General features: G+C 37.3%; 2 protein-coding genes across 2 annotated transcripts in view; one reads left to right on the top strand and one right to left on the bottom strand.

Annotated features, from left to right (window-relative positions):
- Positions 1-1,185: 1,185 nt before the first annotated feature.
- Positions 1,186-3,469, bottom strand: LOC130702053 (uncharacterized). The gene is made up of 4 exons (XM_057523725.2): positions 3,227-3,469; positions 1,783-1,878; positions 1,503-1,643; positions 1,186-1,396 (listed from the first exon to the last, which is right to left on the bottom strand). Exons 1-4 carry the CDS (start codon positions 3,443-3,445, stop codon positions 1,190-1,192), a joined length of 663 nt encoding a protein of 220 aa, XP_057379708.1. The 5' UTR covers positions 3,446-3,469; the 3' UTR covers positions 1,186-1,189.
- A 4,190-nt stretch (positions 3,470-7,659) lies between these two features.
- The window catches only part of LOC130702045 (LIX1-like protein), a 17,244-nt gene continuing 8,686 nt past the window's right edge, over positions 7,660-16,217 (top strand). Inside the window, exon 1 of the mRNA XM_057523714.2 lies at positions 7,660-8,071. Within this exon, the coding sequence (XP_057379697.1) occupies positions 7,720-8,071 (352 nt within the window). The 5' untranslated portion in view covers positions 7,660-7,719. The remainder of the gene's footprint in view (positions 8,072-16,217) is intronic.

The following is a 16,217-nucleotide window of genomic DNA, read 5'->3' as shown; positions in this document are numbered from 1 at the left end:
TACAAGTTTTACTTTTTTACCGTGCGAGTTAATATTTCAATTTTAAGTACGAATAATATATGAATACGAATATGTTATTTTCAATTTCACTTTCTGAGTGATTGTGATTATTAAAAGAAAAATGAAATAGAAAAACGATTGTTACATTGTGAACTGGCAACGATGTTCCCACCCTATTAAACCTTAGTGGGAAAAAAATTAAAACAAAAGACGAACACAAGATCTATTTCCTGTCGCGTGTTCAAAGTCATGCACAATAGATAGACATTTCATCAGTTCAATAGAGGTGACGCCATGGATACCATGTATCTCGTTGTGATGGTTGCTTGATAAAGACTCCATATTTCTACATATTCCATTTTTCTTCAATTAAAATGGCCTCAATCATTTCAAAAAGCCTTAATAATTTCATGATAATTTTTAATGCATATTTATTACGAAAATTTTGATATGGGTATGTAACCTAAGAATGCCAAAAACCGTTTCGCAATTTTTCTGTTTCGGCAACACGTGGTGCACATGTTTCCCACATTTTTCGTGTACACATTAAAGTGAAAGAAACAAAGTGCAGACGTTTTTAAAAAAGTAATTCAAATTTTGTATGAAACAAATAACTTACGTTCATCTGAAATTGTGTGCTGATCTTCAAACAGTGCGAGTATGGAACAAGAAACCCCATGACAACAAAATTAGGGTAAGTCAGTTTTTTGTCTTTCAATGGAGTGACTGTCGCCATTTTCTTTTTTTTTTTTTTTTTTGTTAAATGGGACTTTTGATTAATTGGTTTTCCACGATTAATATGCTACTGTTCTTTCACCTTTTTTTCTCTTCTAATGAATTGGGAAATTATTTTTCAAACATTTAAACCAAGATCGTTTATCTATTTATCATAATATTACAATGGCATTCACAAGGTTAGGCAATTTAAAAAAGAATCGTTTTGTCAAAAGTTGCAATTTGTTTTAAAAAAATTAGGCCTCTTTTATTGTTCCCAGGTTTGGCTTCCATTTTCTTGCCCATCATGTGTTACTCCCTTCTCGTTTTCGCGCCTTTTTTGCGTTATACCCCCATCCCCCTTCCCTAACAATTAACGTTCTCCAAAACAAAAATATTTCTTATGGTAAACAATTTTGCACAACGGTTTCGTTTTTTCCTTATTTTGGAGGACGATTGGATTATCTTGTTCTATTCAATCTGCACGACCGATGACGCCGCACAAAACCGCTCGTCTCTTGGCCCTTCCATTGCGTGTAAAATCGTCATCGGGCTCTTGATCGATTACAATAGATCGGCCAATGATGGATCGACCTCCGACCAGCGTCAAGGTCTTGTCCGTCAGTACGAAATCAGCTGTGCCATCTTCTTTCACTTCGATGTTCGACTCTTGCATTTTCACCTGCCATACCAAAAACGATGTTATTTTTTAGAAATGTTTTTGCATGATTAATTCGTTGCATCCACGTAACGGCATTGCGAGGAGTTAATTGGTTTCGTGATTATACCTTGTAAGGATTGTAAACCTGTCCCGTCCTATCAGCTCGGCAGTGATCACGAATGTCGCCGAATTCGTGAATGCGGATGCCGTGCTTGCCCGGCGTTAATCCGCGTACGTTACCCCGCAGTGTGACGCCTTTTGCTGGAGCCTGGCCAATTGCGGGACGCATTTTTGGGTTTACGCAACCAAAGAGAGAAAAGACAACAAAAAAAAAAAAAAGGGAATTTTGAAAAAAGAAAATGGCTGGGCTGAGAGGGGGGGGGGTCGGTCAGGAATTGATATTTTACCTCTTGCGTTAAAACGACGACGCCCTGAACGGCGCCGCTGTTGTTGAAGAAGGCCGCTTCCATGAATGTCGCCACTGCTTTAGCTTCTTTTTCGATCTGAAAAGAGAAAGGCCGTTGCGAATTACATATTCGTAGAAAAACATTCATCTGCTCATTCAAGGGTGGAACAAAGTAATTGTTCCGACAGGTTGAAATGGGGATTGCGAAGGGGAAATCCTTGTTTTTAACCGCAAGAGGGCATTCGGTGGGAAACCGTGGAAAGCAGGTCATCAGGGTCACATTGATGCGCTTCCTTTGAAACGCTAAAATCAGGGACGTCCTTGCAACACACAAACAATTGTTTTAATTGTGTGCTAAATGTTTCTGTTGGTTACGTTCATTTGTTTTAGTGGGTGGAGTAGTTAAAATGAATTTAGGGGGAAACAAGGACTTTGCTGGGTGAAGGCGATTGGGCTCCGCAACGGTCCGTTTGATCATTCAAGTGAAAAAAAACGCGCACAAAAAAGGCCATTCTGCTTTTATGTTTTTTTTTTTTTTTGTTTTCGAACGTAAAGAATTAAAAAGAAAAAAAAAGGGATTTTGATTTTTCGTTCTCAAATAGGTGCGTTAGTCACCATTTCTAATCGTTGATGGAGGTTGCGCAACCAAATATCCGGAAAGTCTTTTTTCTTTTTTTTTTTTTTTTTTTGTAATTTGCTGGGCCTGTCAACTATAATAAATAAGCGTCCCGCATTAGCATGTACTGTCGTATGAAACAAGCGACTTAAGTGACTGCGCAATTTCACATAAATATTCGAATTTTGAAAAAGCAACAAAAAAAAAAGAAAAGGAATTTCTTTTTTTTTTTTTTTCGGCTTTGCAGAGTTGAAGGATTTATTTTTATTTCTGCCGCGTTCGTCACGTTTTTTTTTTTTCTAGCGAAACGAAGAATGTTAAAAGAAATGTTTTTCGTCTGCGTATTACACCGTTCCCTTCAATAAGCAAATGACACATGTACGTCAAGTACACGTCTGTTTGGAATTGGCAAGGCCACAAGCGTTGCGAAAGGATTTTTCTTTTTTTTTCTTTTTTGATGGAGAGATTTCGCGGATCACGTGATTGGAACTATTCCAAATCAACCCCGCACAGATGTAGCAAAAAAAAAAAAAAATTAACATCGACCTTGGATAAAATTCTTTCTCAAAGCTTTTTTTTTTTTTTTTTTTTTTTTTTTTTTTTAAATGCCGAATGAATTATGCAAAATAGTGTCAATGACATTTCCCCCCCTTTTTTTTCTTTCCCTCTAACCTCTCGGGGTTCTTTTTTTTTTTGTTAAAAATCAAGCACGCGCCCAGCCAAATAGAAATACTCGAGTAAGGGGTGCGTCATTTTGCCAAAAAAAAAAAAAAAAAAAAAAAAAATAAAATAAATTTAAGAATAAAAATGATGCGTCATCAAAACTCACGTATCGGTAAGGGGCCAGATAGATTTCGTGAAGGTCGCTGTTCTTGTGTCGGCTGACGATGTTCGACGTGAGGGCCGTACTTTTGATTAACACCTTGGGACCTTCGTGCATCACGCGCTCCTTGCCTTTGGTGCGGATGCCACCGGCCAGCACGGCCGCATCCGTCACCATCAATTCCGCAATGACCAGGGCCATCACAAACGTTTGATATGCTTTCATTTTTCTTTTTTTTTTTTTCTTCTGTCCTATTTCAAGTGAATTGTAGACATCAGTTTTCAGTGTAAAGGGAGGGGAATTTGCGTGCGTTAATATTGAACGTATGAGTCGCAAAATCAATAGCGAAAAAGAAAAGATTTTCTTGTTTTATTTTGAAAGGAGCGGCCGTCTAGCCAGGGGCGTTTCACGATTCCCTTGTTTACTACATGAAATACGTCGTGATCATCTCGACAGGATATCACAAATTATTTTTTTTTTTTTGGTTAACCCATACGTACGGGTATTGGAAAATACGTTTCCCGCTCCTTCCCGGAACAAAACAAGTTTTTTTTTTTGTTACAATGTAATTTTTTTTTGTACGTGATAAGGAGAGTGTCGTGCCACATCACGTTTGGAAAACAAAAGATGAGGGGGGCGGGTAGGTGAAGAATAAAAAAAAAAAAAAATCATGACAAACACGAAAGCGTTTAAATATGAAGAGACTTGTCAAACATGACTTCAGTGTTTAAAATCTTAACAGGACGGGTTGCGCTTATTATTCTCTTTCCAACAATGGCAATCGATAACTGGACAAACGGGGGTAATCAAACACGTCCGTCGAAATCGAATTTCACTTCTTATTTTTTTTTTTTTAGTTTTTAATTAATTTGTTATTCTTTCGAAACACTATCCTAAAAAGGAATAATGCATTGTTTCCCCGCTAGAGGCTCCCAATGAAAAAAAAAAAAAAAAAAAATGTCGGAACAATTTAAATTCAGCGGGGTTGAAATGCAAGGAAAGTGTTGTGTGAGTGTGACTTACCTGTTGATTGGCAATCTTGTGCTGGCAGATCCTTGTTCACTTTTGAGAGCCATCACGAGCCTGCCGGGCTATATTTATAGCCGTGCGGTTGGCATCACGGCGCCCACGCTTCCAGTCTCCTCCCTCCTTCCTCCCCATCCGCTTTAGAAGAGAAAAGAAGGATGTTCCCTTACGTGTTTTATCGAAAAGAGCTACTCACGTCCTTGCGAAAGGTGAAGCGTAAATATTTTACTTTTGAAAGCAAAAAAAAAATATTGCTGGTTAAACAATATGTATTTTTTTTTTTCATTGCCAATCCCATGCGTGTGAAAATAGTCGATGACGACACAACAGTTGGTAGGAAGGGCAGGTAGTTAACATGCCAACTTTTTTTTTTTTTTTTTTTTCTTGTTTGAGACGATGTTCGATGATGGCAGCAGACGATTTTTGCCGCATTCCTTCGTCGGAAAGGTGCAAGTTGAAAAAGGAAAAGAGCTTAATGACATGCTTCCATCACTTTTTGTTTTTTTGCTTGATAGAATTAAGAAGAAAAAAAAACAAACGAAAAAAACAGCGTATCCGGCCAGAGAATCTTAAGCGTCGTTAAAGATGTTTACGTAAATTCCTTCCTTTTTTTTTTTTTTTTTGATTGATTGTTTTGAAAATTATGATTTATTATTTTTTTTTTTCGCGCTATCTTCATTCGAATGTTCTCTTACCACCACATCGGCCGACGTTGGTCGTGTGTCGGGGAAAAAAAAAATGCGAGATGGAACGACACCTACCGGAGTGCGTAGGCCTCTTGAACGTGTTGCGTAAGAAAACGTCAGGTGGCAGCAGTCCAACTTGTCTTATTTTTCGTTGACAAATCGCTTGAACGATCACGCAGACGGGAAATATCCCTCACTATCTGCCTTTTTTTTTTTTTTTTATTATTTTCAAAGATCACAAACAAAAAAATGTTGATGATGGCTGATGTACCTCCAATTTCTTGTTTATCTTTCAGACATTCTTTTTTTTTTTTTTTATGGTTGCGTCCGATCTCTCTGAACTCGACGCATTTTCTTTTTCCTGTCGTCGAGAGCAAAGAATTTTCAACGCACACACGAAAAATTAGCTACGGTACATTTTGTTTTATTTTTTCTTTCTTTCAAAAATTAAATTTTTAAGTAGTCCATAAGGTCAGAAAGCACGACTCGTCTTGAAACCCATTTAAAACAAATTTTTTTTTTTTTTTTTTTATTATTAAGAATAAAAGAAAAAGAAAAAATTCCAAATGGTGTTTTAATATCACCGTGGAACGGAAATCAGTACAGGTAGCCGCTACCTTGATTGTTTGACGACGAGAAAAAGAAAGAAAGAAAGAAAAAAAAAAAAAATCCCACTCAAATGCATAGATATATCCTAATGCGTGCTACAAGCCAAGTCGCATATAAACGATGGCCTCCAGCTACCAGTCTCTCTTTCTTATTTAAAAAAAAAAAAAAAAAAAATAACAATCAACTCGTTGTTTGGAAGAGAGCCCGAGAAGAACAAGAACAAGTAGAAATAAAAGAAGGGGGGGGGACAAGCAAAAAAGAAAAATAGAAATAGTCTAAATAAAAATGGAACTATTTCTAAATATACAAAAGAACAAAGGACGTGTTCGTACACTGTCTATATTTAATACGTCGAAGATTTTCTCTCTTTCTGTATCAAGTCCTTTAAAAATGCTCTCTCCGGCATTTGATTTCCGCTATTTGAACATATTTATTTTATTTTTTTAAAAATTCATCTGTCCGAAATGGTTCGGGTTCAAGGAGTTGAACGTTTGAAATCGTGTAAGGGGCGAGCAATGGCGCTCTCAAAATGATTTAAATTAAAAAGGAAAAAAAATAAAAAATAAAATAAAACATTTTCTTTTGTCTTTCGTTTGCTATTGGAGGGAGAAATAAAGGGATATCAATAGCACGATGAAAAGAAGTAAAAACCGGATTTATCCGTGTGCTGAGTGAATGAGAAAGCACCGTCTTGGAATGGTTAATGACCAAGTTTGACGTGTTTCTTTTCTTTTTTTCTTTCTGTTTTGCTTTTTGTTGTCTCTGCATCGGCAGAGAGAACTAAACAAGTCCACAGATGGTGTGCATTCTGTCTTTGTTATATATATTCTATTTTTTTTTTTTTTTTTTTTTTTTTTCAAAAAGGGAATTTTTGTCTTCAAGTTTTTTTTTTTGTTTGTTTTTGTCCCATTGGAATTTGAACAAGATAAAAAGATTTTTTTTTTTTTTTTTTTCTAAAAAGAAAAGAACTAATCTAACTTAACCTGGAACAAAACAAGGGGTCTCAGACACTCGAAAGAATTTTTTGATTCGTTTGCTTTTTTTTTTTTCGTGATTTCGCTTGTGTCCGTGAGCGTTTGACTATCGATTCGAAGCTATGCCACTGAAAAAAAAAAAAAAAAATCACGAAAAGGCTTTTGTATTAATATATTCTATTTTGTTTTCTGAATTCCAGGAAGCGAGAAAAAGGGAAGGAGCCATTGATTGCAGGTGCCAGCATATCGGTCAGTGCAAATAGCAACTGTGTGGAGGGAGAGAGAGAGAGAGAAAGGCTTTAGATAAGTGAGACGAATGAACCAAACGACCAAGTGGCAACGCACGAAAAGAAAGAAAAACAAAAAAATACAGAGAGAGAGGGGAGGAGAATTCAGGCAGCCCCCGTCAGATTCCCGCATCCATAAAAATCACGGAACACAGACACACGCACAAAAAAATTGTCTGCGTGAAAACGCACGGCAATGCGTTCGACCTCAAATGCAAACTGCCATTTCTCTGCATTTCTCAGTTGTTGTTTTTTTTCAGAAGAGGGGCGCTCTACATTCAATCTACTACAACAACAACAAAAAAAATGCGTGCAATTGACTAAATGAATTGAGTTTCATAATAATTTCGAAATGAAAATGAGGTCTGCACGCAAAGGCATTCCAATTGCAAAGTTATTTCAACCCATCCGGATATGAAAAAAACAAAACAAAACAAAACTAAACAAAACAAAAATGATGTAATAGACAAAAAAAGAGACTTGGAATATAAGCCTGCCTCCACAAAAAGAGGGAGGAGCTTGTAGAAGGAACCTGGGCTAGACAGAGGAGTAGGAGGAGTTTGACAGAGTATATAGCAGCCCGGGTGTAATCATCCCGGGCGTCATTGCAGCGTGCACTTCCATCGGCTGACGACGGAGCACATTTTTTTTTTTTTTATCGTGCTTTCCTTTCATCCCTGGATTACTTCAAAAAAAAAAAAAAAAAAAAAGAAGAAAAACATTTCGCCATTTTTTTTTTTTTTTCAGTGCGTCAAAAAGAAACAAAAAAAACAAACAAAGTGCGCGGATTTAATTCCATCATGTTAATGTGATTAGTTTAAGCCAGTGCGCGTTTTCAAAAGTGACGTGAGTGTTTTGTTTTTGGCGCCATTTTCATTTTTTGAAAAAAAAAAAAAAAAAAAAAGAAGACGAGTGTCATGATGCAACATCATCAAACGGGCCGGCCAGTTGCTGGACCGAGTAGCAATGCGAGCAACACTAGCGGCAACACTGTCATCAACCGTTCGAAAGGGATGAAAAATGCGCGTGAAGCGCCGGCCGCTTCGGCGGCCAGCGCGTCGACGGCCGACGCTGTCCACCATCACCACCCACATCACCACAACAACAACAACACGACGACGGCGGCGGCGGGGCTGAAGGGCAGCGCTGCCGTCGCCTCGACGTCGGCCGCTTCGGCCTCGAACGAGTTCAAAACGAAGACGGTTTTGAAAGAGGCCGTCGATGCCGTTGTCAGCAGTTTCGCCAAACATAGTCAAGGATACGGTCGAGGTAAGGCATTTCTTTATATATATTTATTTTTTATTCGATTTTGGTTTTGAATTCGATAAGACCCGTGCCGCCTATTTTCCGTTTTTCTTTTGGGGCTACGATCAGATTTCGTCTCCAATTTCATTTTTGTTTTGGAACTTGTTTGACACACGAGCCTTTTCTCTGTGTTTTACAACAATAAGAAAGAGAGAGAGGGAGGGGGGCTAAAAGATCCTATTATCTTATCATGAAATTAAGGTTTCCCTTATTTTTGTTTCTAAAGGAAAGGTAAGAGGATCGTGCGCATACCAACTGTTGCGTATCCACACACCAAAAGTCACAAAGCCAATTGAGGCCCACATTTTCGTGTGTATCCGCCCTTACACAGAAAGTGAGGAAACAGAGACTTGGATAAAAAAAAAAAAAGAGAAGGGAGCCGGTTTGAATTGATTAGGGAACAAAAAAAAAAATGTGAGAGAGCAGACGGCAGTCCATCATCTGTTGTAAGACGTTTGAAGCACTTTAGAAAGCTCCCCCCCCCCCGTAAGCCATCGGCCGATCCCATGTGGAGAAAATATAATCAGACACACACACACACACACACACAAAAAAAAAAAACAGCACAGACGTAATTCCCTATTTTTCAAAATATTCTTTTTTTTTTCTTTCTTTCTTGATTCGGAAAATGTTGTCTGATCTGTTTTACATACACGGTATGTGTAATGTAAGTAGAAGTAAGAAAAAAAAAATTATACACTTGTGGTGTACTCTCGAAGAAGGCAGCGGCCGAATTCCAGGAATATCTTTCGTGGTGCTGGCCGTGTTCCATAAGTACGTGTAAAGAGGCTCTCTCTCTCGCGCTTTGCCATCAGTCTCTGGTGGGTAAGGAAGAGACAGCCCTGTGATTTGGCGTTTCGGTGTGGGATGATGGAAGAGCCAATCACAATAGAGAGGGAAATGTGTTTTTTTAAACCGACAAGAGAAAGAATGGGGACACTGCACTGAGGCGAAATAAAATAAAAAAAAAAAGGGAAAAAAAAAAAAAAAAAAGTTCGTATGTATTATTGATGGTTTTGTGATAAAACTGGGCGTCTTTAACTTGCGCCTTTTCTCTCTTTGGGCGCTTTTTTTTTTTTTTTTTTTTTTTTAAATTTTTTTTTTATGATGGATACATTCGTATGTATCGGGGGAAAGAAGAAGGTTTCTTTCTTTCTTTGCCGAAGGAATCGTGATGTAGCCGCGTGATCGGTGGGAGGAGGCGAGAAGATTTGCATACGGTCGCGACAGACATGTACAAATCCCTATCCATTACGGAACTCACGAGGCACGGCCGCCAGCGCCATTTGATACACGTCGGTGCGGTTTGGGTGAATGGGACATTTTTTTTTTTTTTCTTTTCTTTTCGAAAACGAAATAGAAATGTTTCGGATTTTCTGGAATGTGTGTGTCCCCCCCCCCCCCCCCCCCCTCTACGAATAGAGTTTCACAATTATCAGCTACCGAGAGAGTGGACTTCGTCCCTCCATTTTGAAAGATTGGATTTGAGGGGGGTATACGCAAGCGGCAGTTTTTTTCTTTCTTTTTTTATATTCAATGAACTTTTGTAGTTTATCGACATCAAAGTGGAACGAGTTCACCTGTTGATGGAAGAAATTTTTATTTTATTTTAAAATGTTTTTTTTTAAAGGAGGGGGGGGGGGATAAAGAAGAAGTCGTGCGAGAGTGAGTCTAATTGGAGACAATCACACAGGTCAGACCGGTGGGGGCATTTAAAAAAGAAAGAATCTCTGAGGGGAAATAAAATATTAAAAGAATGAGATGGGACAACACGAAATACAATGTCACTGCTACAATTTTCATTTGTTTTTAAAAGAAAGACATAAAAAGAAAAGAGATTTTTTTTTGTTTTGTTTTTGTTTTTCGTGCGTTCCGCCATTGCCGTAAAGAAAAATGCAAAGGGCCGTTTTTTTTTTTCGCATATTTTTCGTGAGGGAATAACATTTTCGGGATGAAGATGTCGTGCGTGTAACGAACGCATTGAGCTTCGTCGAGGAATTCAAAACTATCACATCTATAAAATCAAAAATCTTTCATCCCCTACCGATCCCCCCTTACATAAAAAAAAAAAACTAATAAAATTACAATTTTTTTTTATGAAAAAAAAAAAAAAAAAGATCCATCGCATATTACCATAATGAGGGTGGTGGGTGATGCTAAAAATGGCCCGGGGCGCTATTTTTTTTTTTTTTTTCGTTCTATCCGGGGTTGGAGCGTGACTGCAATGATGTCAGAGGTGGCGCCGCCGCCGCTCGCCGTCGTTCTTCTTCTTCTTGAAACCGCCGCCGTGTGTATTTTTTTTTTTTTTTTTTTTTTTAATACGAGGGACCCCGAAGAAGAAGAGGAAAAAAGAAAAGGCTCAAGGCGTTTGACCCCATCGGTTGAACTTTGCGCGCCTTTCTCGTGTAAGGCCGCTGTCGATGATTCCGATGCTTCCTCCGACCCCTCGTCGAGCGTGAGAACGACGATTCTTACCCTTCCTTCTCCAAAAGGCTAACCGAAACATTTTCTTTTTTTTTTTTTTTCAAAGGGGAAAATTGTTCTTTTTTTTTTTTTTTTTTTTTTTTTATTCAGTCACGACATTCTTTTCTTCATTTCCTTATGATGGGCAATAGAACTTCCATTGTTTATTCCCATTGCAATTGTTTTTTTGTTTGAGCTAGAAAATTGGGGGGGGGATTCTTTGCGCAATTATTCTTTCAGGGTTGTTATGTAATACCCTTGACTTCTTTATTTTTTTATCATGTGAAAAGAGATGCGAGTTTTTTTTTTTTTTCTGAGATTTCAAATGTGTACAGTGTAGGACAGATGGTGGGAGGGTCTTGTGGCTGACGTGATTTAAAAGGCAAGTTGCACTTGAATCAATAAATTTTGGTCAGTGAGCGAGCAATAACATTTTTTTTTTTTTTTTCCCCAGAAAGGTAGGGGAGATGTTTGTTTATACCCGGGGGTTTGAGTGACGTAAAGGTTAGACACAAAAACCCAATGATCGATTTGAATACGTTTCCGGTGTTTTGAAGCTTTTCGATGGCCTTCGGCGTCAACTGCCAAAAAAAAAAAAAATGTCAACTTCTTGTTTTTTTTTTTTTTTTTTTTTTTTTTTCCAATGGTCGTTGCTTGCTCGTTAGAAAACGAGTCCCAACCTTTTTTTTTTTCGTTTTTCTTGATTTCATTTATCGTCCACATCTTTTTCTCATTTATATCTCTCTGGGGTTGGAGCCGAAGGAACTCTGAAAATGTCCCTTTTTTCAATTCGGTTCTCCTCTTCATTCGAAATGTCATCTATCCGCATTTTCTTTTGTTTCTCTCCGATATGTTTTTTTTTTTTTCAGAACAGGTTTAAAAACAAACAAACAAAAAAAAAAAAATAGTTGTCGTAACCATTTGGGAAACACTTGAAACGAAATGAAATAAATTAAAACACACACACACACACATACAGAGAAAATTCTGCGTCATTGAACCGATAGGGAAACGAAAACAGACGTTTCGAAGAAATGCGCTGAATTGGTACGTAACCGACACACGCCCATCTAACAAGTTTATCAAGACGAGTGGGGGGGGGGGGAAGGGGGACAGCGTTTTGTCCCATGTTTTATTTTCTTAAAGATAAATCACACACACACGTCTGAGATTTTGGAAAATAAAAAAATCTTGGAAATTGCACCGTTTGGAAATGTTTCGTTTTTTTTTTTAGTTGTGAAACGATTTAAATCAACTAGAGCCAGGTGTGTGTTCTATTTTTATTTGTAAATTCGGTGGGGGGGGGGGCGAATCGAAACTTGAATTTCCAGCGTTTCCAGTTCTGTGTGTGGGGGGGGGGCGGAGTTTTTTTTGTTTCCATTTGAATCGTCTGGGATTGAAGGACATTTAAAACGCGTTCGTTTCGCACACGTTTTCACGCATGTCGCCATTCCCCCCCTGTAGTTAAAAATGTTTTTTTTTTTTTTTTTTTTTTCTAGTTTTGATGTATTTAAATCTTGTAGTCATTTTTTTAACGATGGGTCGTAACTCAAAAGACGCTAAAAAAAAAAATGTTTTTATGAAAGATGATGGTGGATAACGTCAAAGGGCAGAATGTTTATTTGACTGGAGAATTTTTTTTTTTTTTTTTTTTAAAGAGGAACGAAAATGTCGTACGCGATGCTCATTTGTTTTTTTTGTATTGATTTTTAGCGTGTGCTATTTTTAGAAATTCAAAGTAGTATTTCTATTTTTTAACACACGAAAATTTGAATATTTGGCGCTGTAAAAGGCTGCTGTTTTTCATTGTCAGTTTTTCCCTTTTATTTTTATTTTTTACAGCCGCAATTTGATGATTTATTTCGATTTTTTAAAACTTGTTTAAAGAGACTATTCACTGGTCTTTTTGTCGTATCGTGACTGAAAATTCGATCGTTTGTCGATCATTTTGCAGATTCAGTCGAAGGCTTTCTGATTTTCTCGCAGCATTGCTTTCCGTTCGATTTTGAGCTCGCTCTTTTGTTTTTTTTTTCCTTTTCTGCACAGCTTTGGGCGTCATTTGCATATGCGGTCTGCTTCTGTCTGTACTCGATTTGAAAAGGGGCTTTTATATTTAACTTGTTTCGTTGATTTCTTATTTTGTAAAGGAAAATTGCGAATGGCAATGGTGTTTCGTCTTTGATAAAATTAAGTAAAAAATGGCCATAGGGACAATCTCCCATTTTAACCTTTGCTTAATCCGAATGTTGACGTCATCCGACTAAAGAGCGGATTCCATTCTGCCAATTAAAAAAAAAAAATAAAAACAAAAAACTCCTTAATGACGTTCGATGATATTTCACGGCAATTAGGGTGCAGTAAAAAAACAAAAAAACCAAAGCGAGATTTGAAACGTGAACTATGACCGAACACACGACATGAACAACAACACGAAATATGTGTAATCCCATACGGCGGGACGGAACGCGCAATGGCCGAAAGGCGTTGGCGGCGCCACATGAGAAACATTTTTTTTTTTTCTTTTTCTTTTCCGAACAGACTATGTATATATCTTTTCAGACAGACGAGATCTGAGATGGTATAATAGACATATAGGAAAAGAAGAAAAAAAAAGGGGGGGGGGAAAGAAAGGGAATACATATCATTTACATAAAGCAATCATAGTTTCGAAATCTGAGAGGAGCGATCACCTATACGGAAATCACCTTGTGCTCTCTCTCTCTCTGTGTGTGTGTAATAATTTATATTCGATTATCATCGACTCTCTGTTGCCTTGGATACTGCATCTTTTTTCTTTTTTTTTTATCCAGCACATAACGTAAAAAAAAAAAAAAAAAATTGTATTTTCAAAAAGAACAAAAAAAAAAATGGATAAAAAAATAAATCAAAGGGCGGACGTGATTTCACGACGAATGAAGGATGGATTCGATCTCTTCCCCCTTTGTTTTTGTTTTATTCTTTTACCCAGTGTGAAACAGCTGCAATCTCAGTAGACAAGTTCCAAACAAATTATGCATTTAGAGCTATCGGCGTGTGTGTGTGTGTGTGTGCAACGGGAATATGTAAAACTACGCGTTGTTATTTGTGGATGATTCCCCCCCCCCTTCAAAGGTGGGTTGTGTATCAACTCATTTGCATAGCAATCAGTATAAGAATCGGTGCAGCTGTACGTTCGTGCACGATATTCGCCAATGCAAATGTTTTCTTTTTGTTTTCCCGAAATTTGGCAACCCCACAGAAACCTAACCGGTTTTTATGCTTTTGCTACATCGATCATATATCACAAGTCTGGCGGCGTCGCCCCCCTCGTGATGCCCATTTTCATTGGGGGTCTCGCGTTTCTCACGCGCACACAGAGAGAGAGAGAGATGATACACAAGGAGTTTTCGAAAATAAAGATAAGAAAAAAAAAAAGAAAGAAACAAAACAAGGGGGAAACCAAGGGTTATGTGTGTCTGTGTATCCAGGGTCATTCAGTTTGAGAACAACAACACGAAAAAAAAGAAAATAAAGAGGAAGAAGCGTGACCCCCCGTGATCAGCTGTTTAGATAGTCAAATGAACGCCCGCTCTTTTTGTGTGTGTGTGTGTGTGTTTGTTTGCACTCCAAACTTTTGCTCTTTCCAACACAAATTTTGAACATCTCGGTCTGCTTTTTGTGTTCTTTGTTTTGTTTTTTTTTTTTCTTACGTTGGCGGCGTTCGTCCTATACCATTACAATCATTATGCAAAAAAAGAAAAGAAAAGAAAAAAACCGCCCTGAAAAGGAATGTTTTCTATCTGATTTTTTTTACTGTTGTCGTGAGGGGTGCAAAATGTCATCACTTGTTTTGAAATGTTTTTGAAGGGGATGTTTAGGCACAAACTGTTTTTACCTGTTTTTTGTTTTGTTTTTTACCCACATTTTCGGTTAACATTCTTTTAGCGTTAGCTCATCATAAATCAAAAAAAAGACGAAAGAGATTCATCAAAAAAAGAGAGAGATTTGCATACGGCATTGGTTAGAAATCCATCAAAAACTAGCCATCCCTTCAGAAAGAAAAAAAAAATTTGAATAGAACTTGGCGTTATGATTCCATGCTTATATATGGCTGCTGTGCGCGTCGGGCCAAAAAAGAAAAAAAAAATGGAAGCCTATAGCTAAAAACTCGTGATCAACAGCCAACAACAACAGCACAAGAAAAAATATTACGTCATTTTTTTTTTTTTTTTTACCACTTCAGGGGGGTATGCGCCCCTTGCGTTGCGTTTGAAATTCGATAATATTTTTTTTTTTTTGCGTATACGAGCTGATTATTTTGGATACGCCGTTACATCACGACGTCGTGCAGAGATTTTCTCTTTTTTTTTTGTTTTTTGTTTTTGTTTTTAACAAGAGATTATCATATAAATCATCGTCAGCCAGAATTTAAAACAAAAAACAAAAAAAAAGAAATTTTTTTTATAGTTTGAAAATACGTTGTCTATTATCGAACGTGTTACAGCAGAAAAGGAAATGTTTTTTTTTTTTTTATTTATAGAGAGACTGTGATTAAGCTCACCTATCATCATCTTTGCGTGCTATTAAAATGAAATCAAAAGCGATTTTCGTTAGAATTTTTTAGATTTATTTTTTTTTTGTCGGTCTAACCTTCTGTTTGAATTAAATCTTTCTTTTTTCTTTTCTTTGTTTTTTTTTTTTGGCGCTAGAGCAATTTCTTTAAAAGTTATTAAAAGGCAATTTCAACCCCCGCGCGCTCACCTTCTGTTCTTCCCCCCCCTCTTTTTTTTTTTTTTTTTTTACTTAGCGGAGAGGCGCGCCCTCTTCTCGTATCCATTAGACCTCCCCCTATTGTTTTTTTTTGTTTTTTGTTTTTTTGCGGCTGTGTACAGATTTTGGAACAACATCCGCAATCAACCTAATATTACGTTGCTCATTATAATGGCAGGAGAAACAAAAACAAAAGAAAAACGAATTTTCAATGTGTGGCTTGATGTAGCGATCATTTATCGTCTATGCCTCACGTGTCATTGTTTTTTTTGTTTTTTTTTGTTACGTAAAAAAGAAACCGCCTGTTCATAGACGGTACCCCCTGTAATAGATGGGATGAAGCGGAGGGGGAGGGGGGTGTGTGTGTGTGTGTGTATAAGAAAATGCAAACTATTTCAATGATTCCTCCGTGATATGTTTGCTCTCTTTTTCTTTTCTTTCATTTTCCCTCTCTGCTCGTCCTCTTTCTCGTATTTAATATTCTATTTGGTAAACTTTTATGGTACAATCAAATTTAATTACCGTGCGCGGGGCGAATGTATCGTAAAAAAAAAAAAAAATAAGAGAAAGAAAGAAAGAAAGAAATGAGCCCTCTCGGCTTCATTTATGATTTTCTTTCTTTCTTTCTCTCATCTTTATTTTATTTTTTTTTTTTGAAATATTTTGGAAGATTGATTTTGATTTTGGCCTTTTCTAAAAACTAAGAAGAAAAACAAAAAAACAAACAAATGATCGGCAGCCTAGTGTCCGTCTCCACTGCGCATCCGTTCACTAAAATTTTAACTCGGCCCGCATTTTTTTTTTTTTTTTAAAGAGGATTTCGATTCTTCCCTTTCTCTCCCCCCTCAACAATCCTATTAGTTAAACACGAAGAATGACGCACATCATCTTATCCGAT

The sequence above is a fragment of the Daphnia carinata genome, chromosome 6 (assembly GCF_022539665.2).
Source record: "Daphnia carinata strain CSIRO-1 chromosome 6, CSIRO_AGI_Dcar_HiC_V3, whole genome shotgun sequence".
NCBI lineage: Eukaryota > Metazoa > Arthropoda > Branchiopoda > Diplostraca > Daphniidae > Daphnia > Daphnia carinata.
Note: the sequence above shows the minus strand (reverse complement) of the source record. Positions and strands in the feature narration are given on the sequence as shown.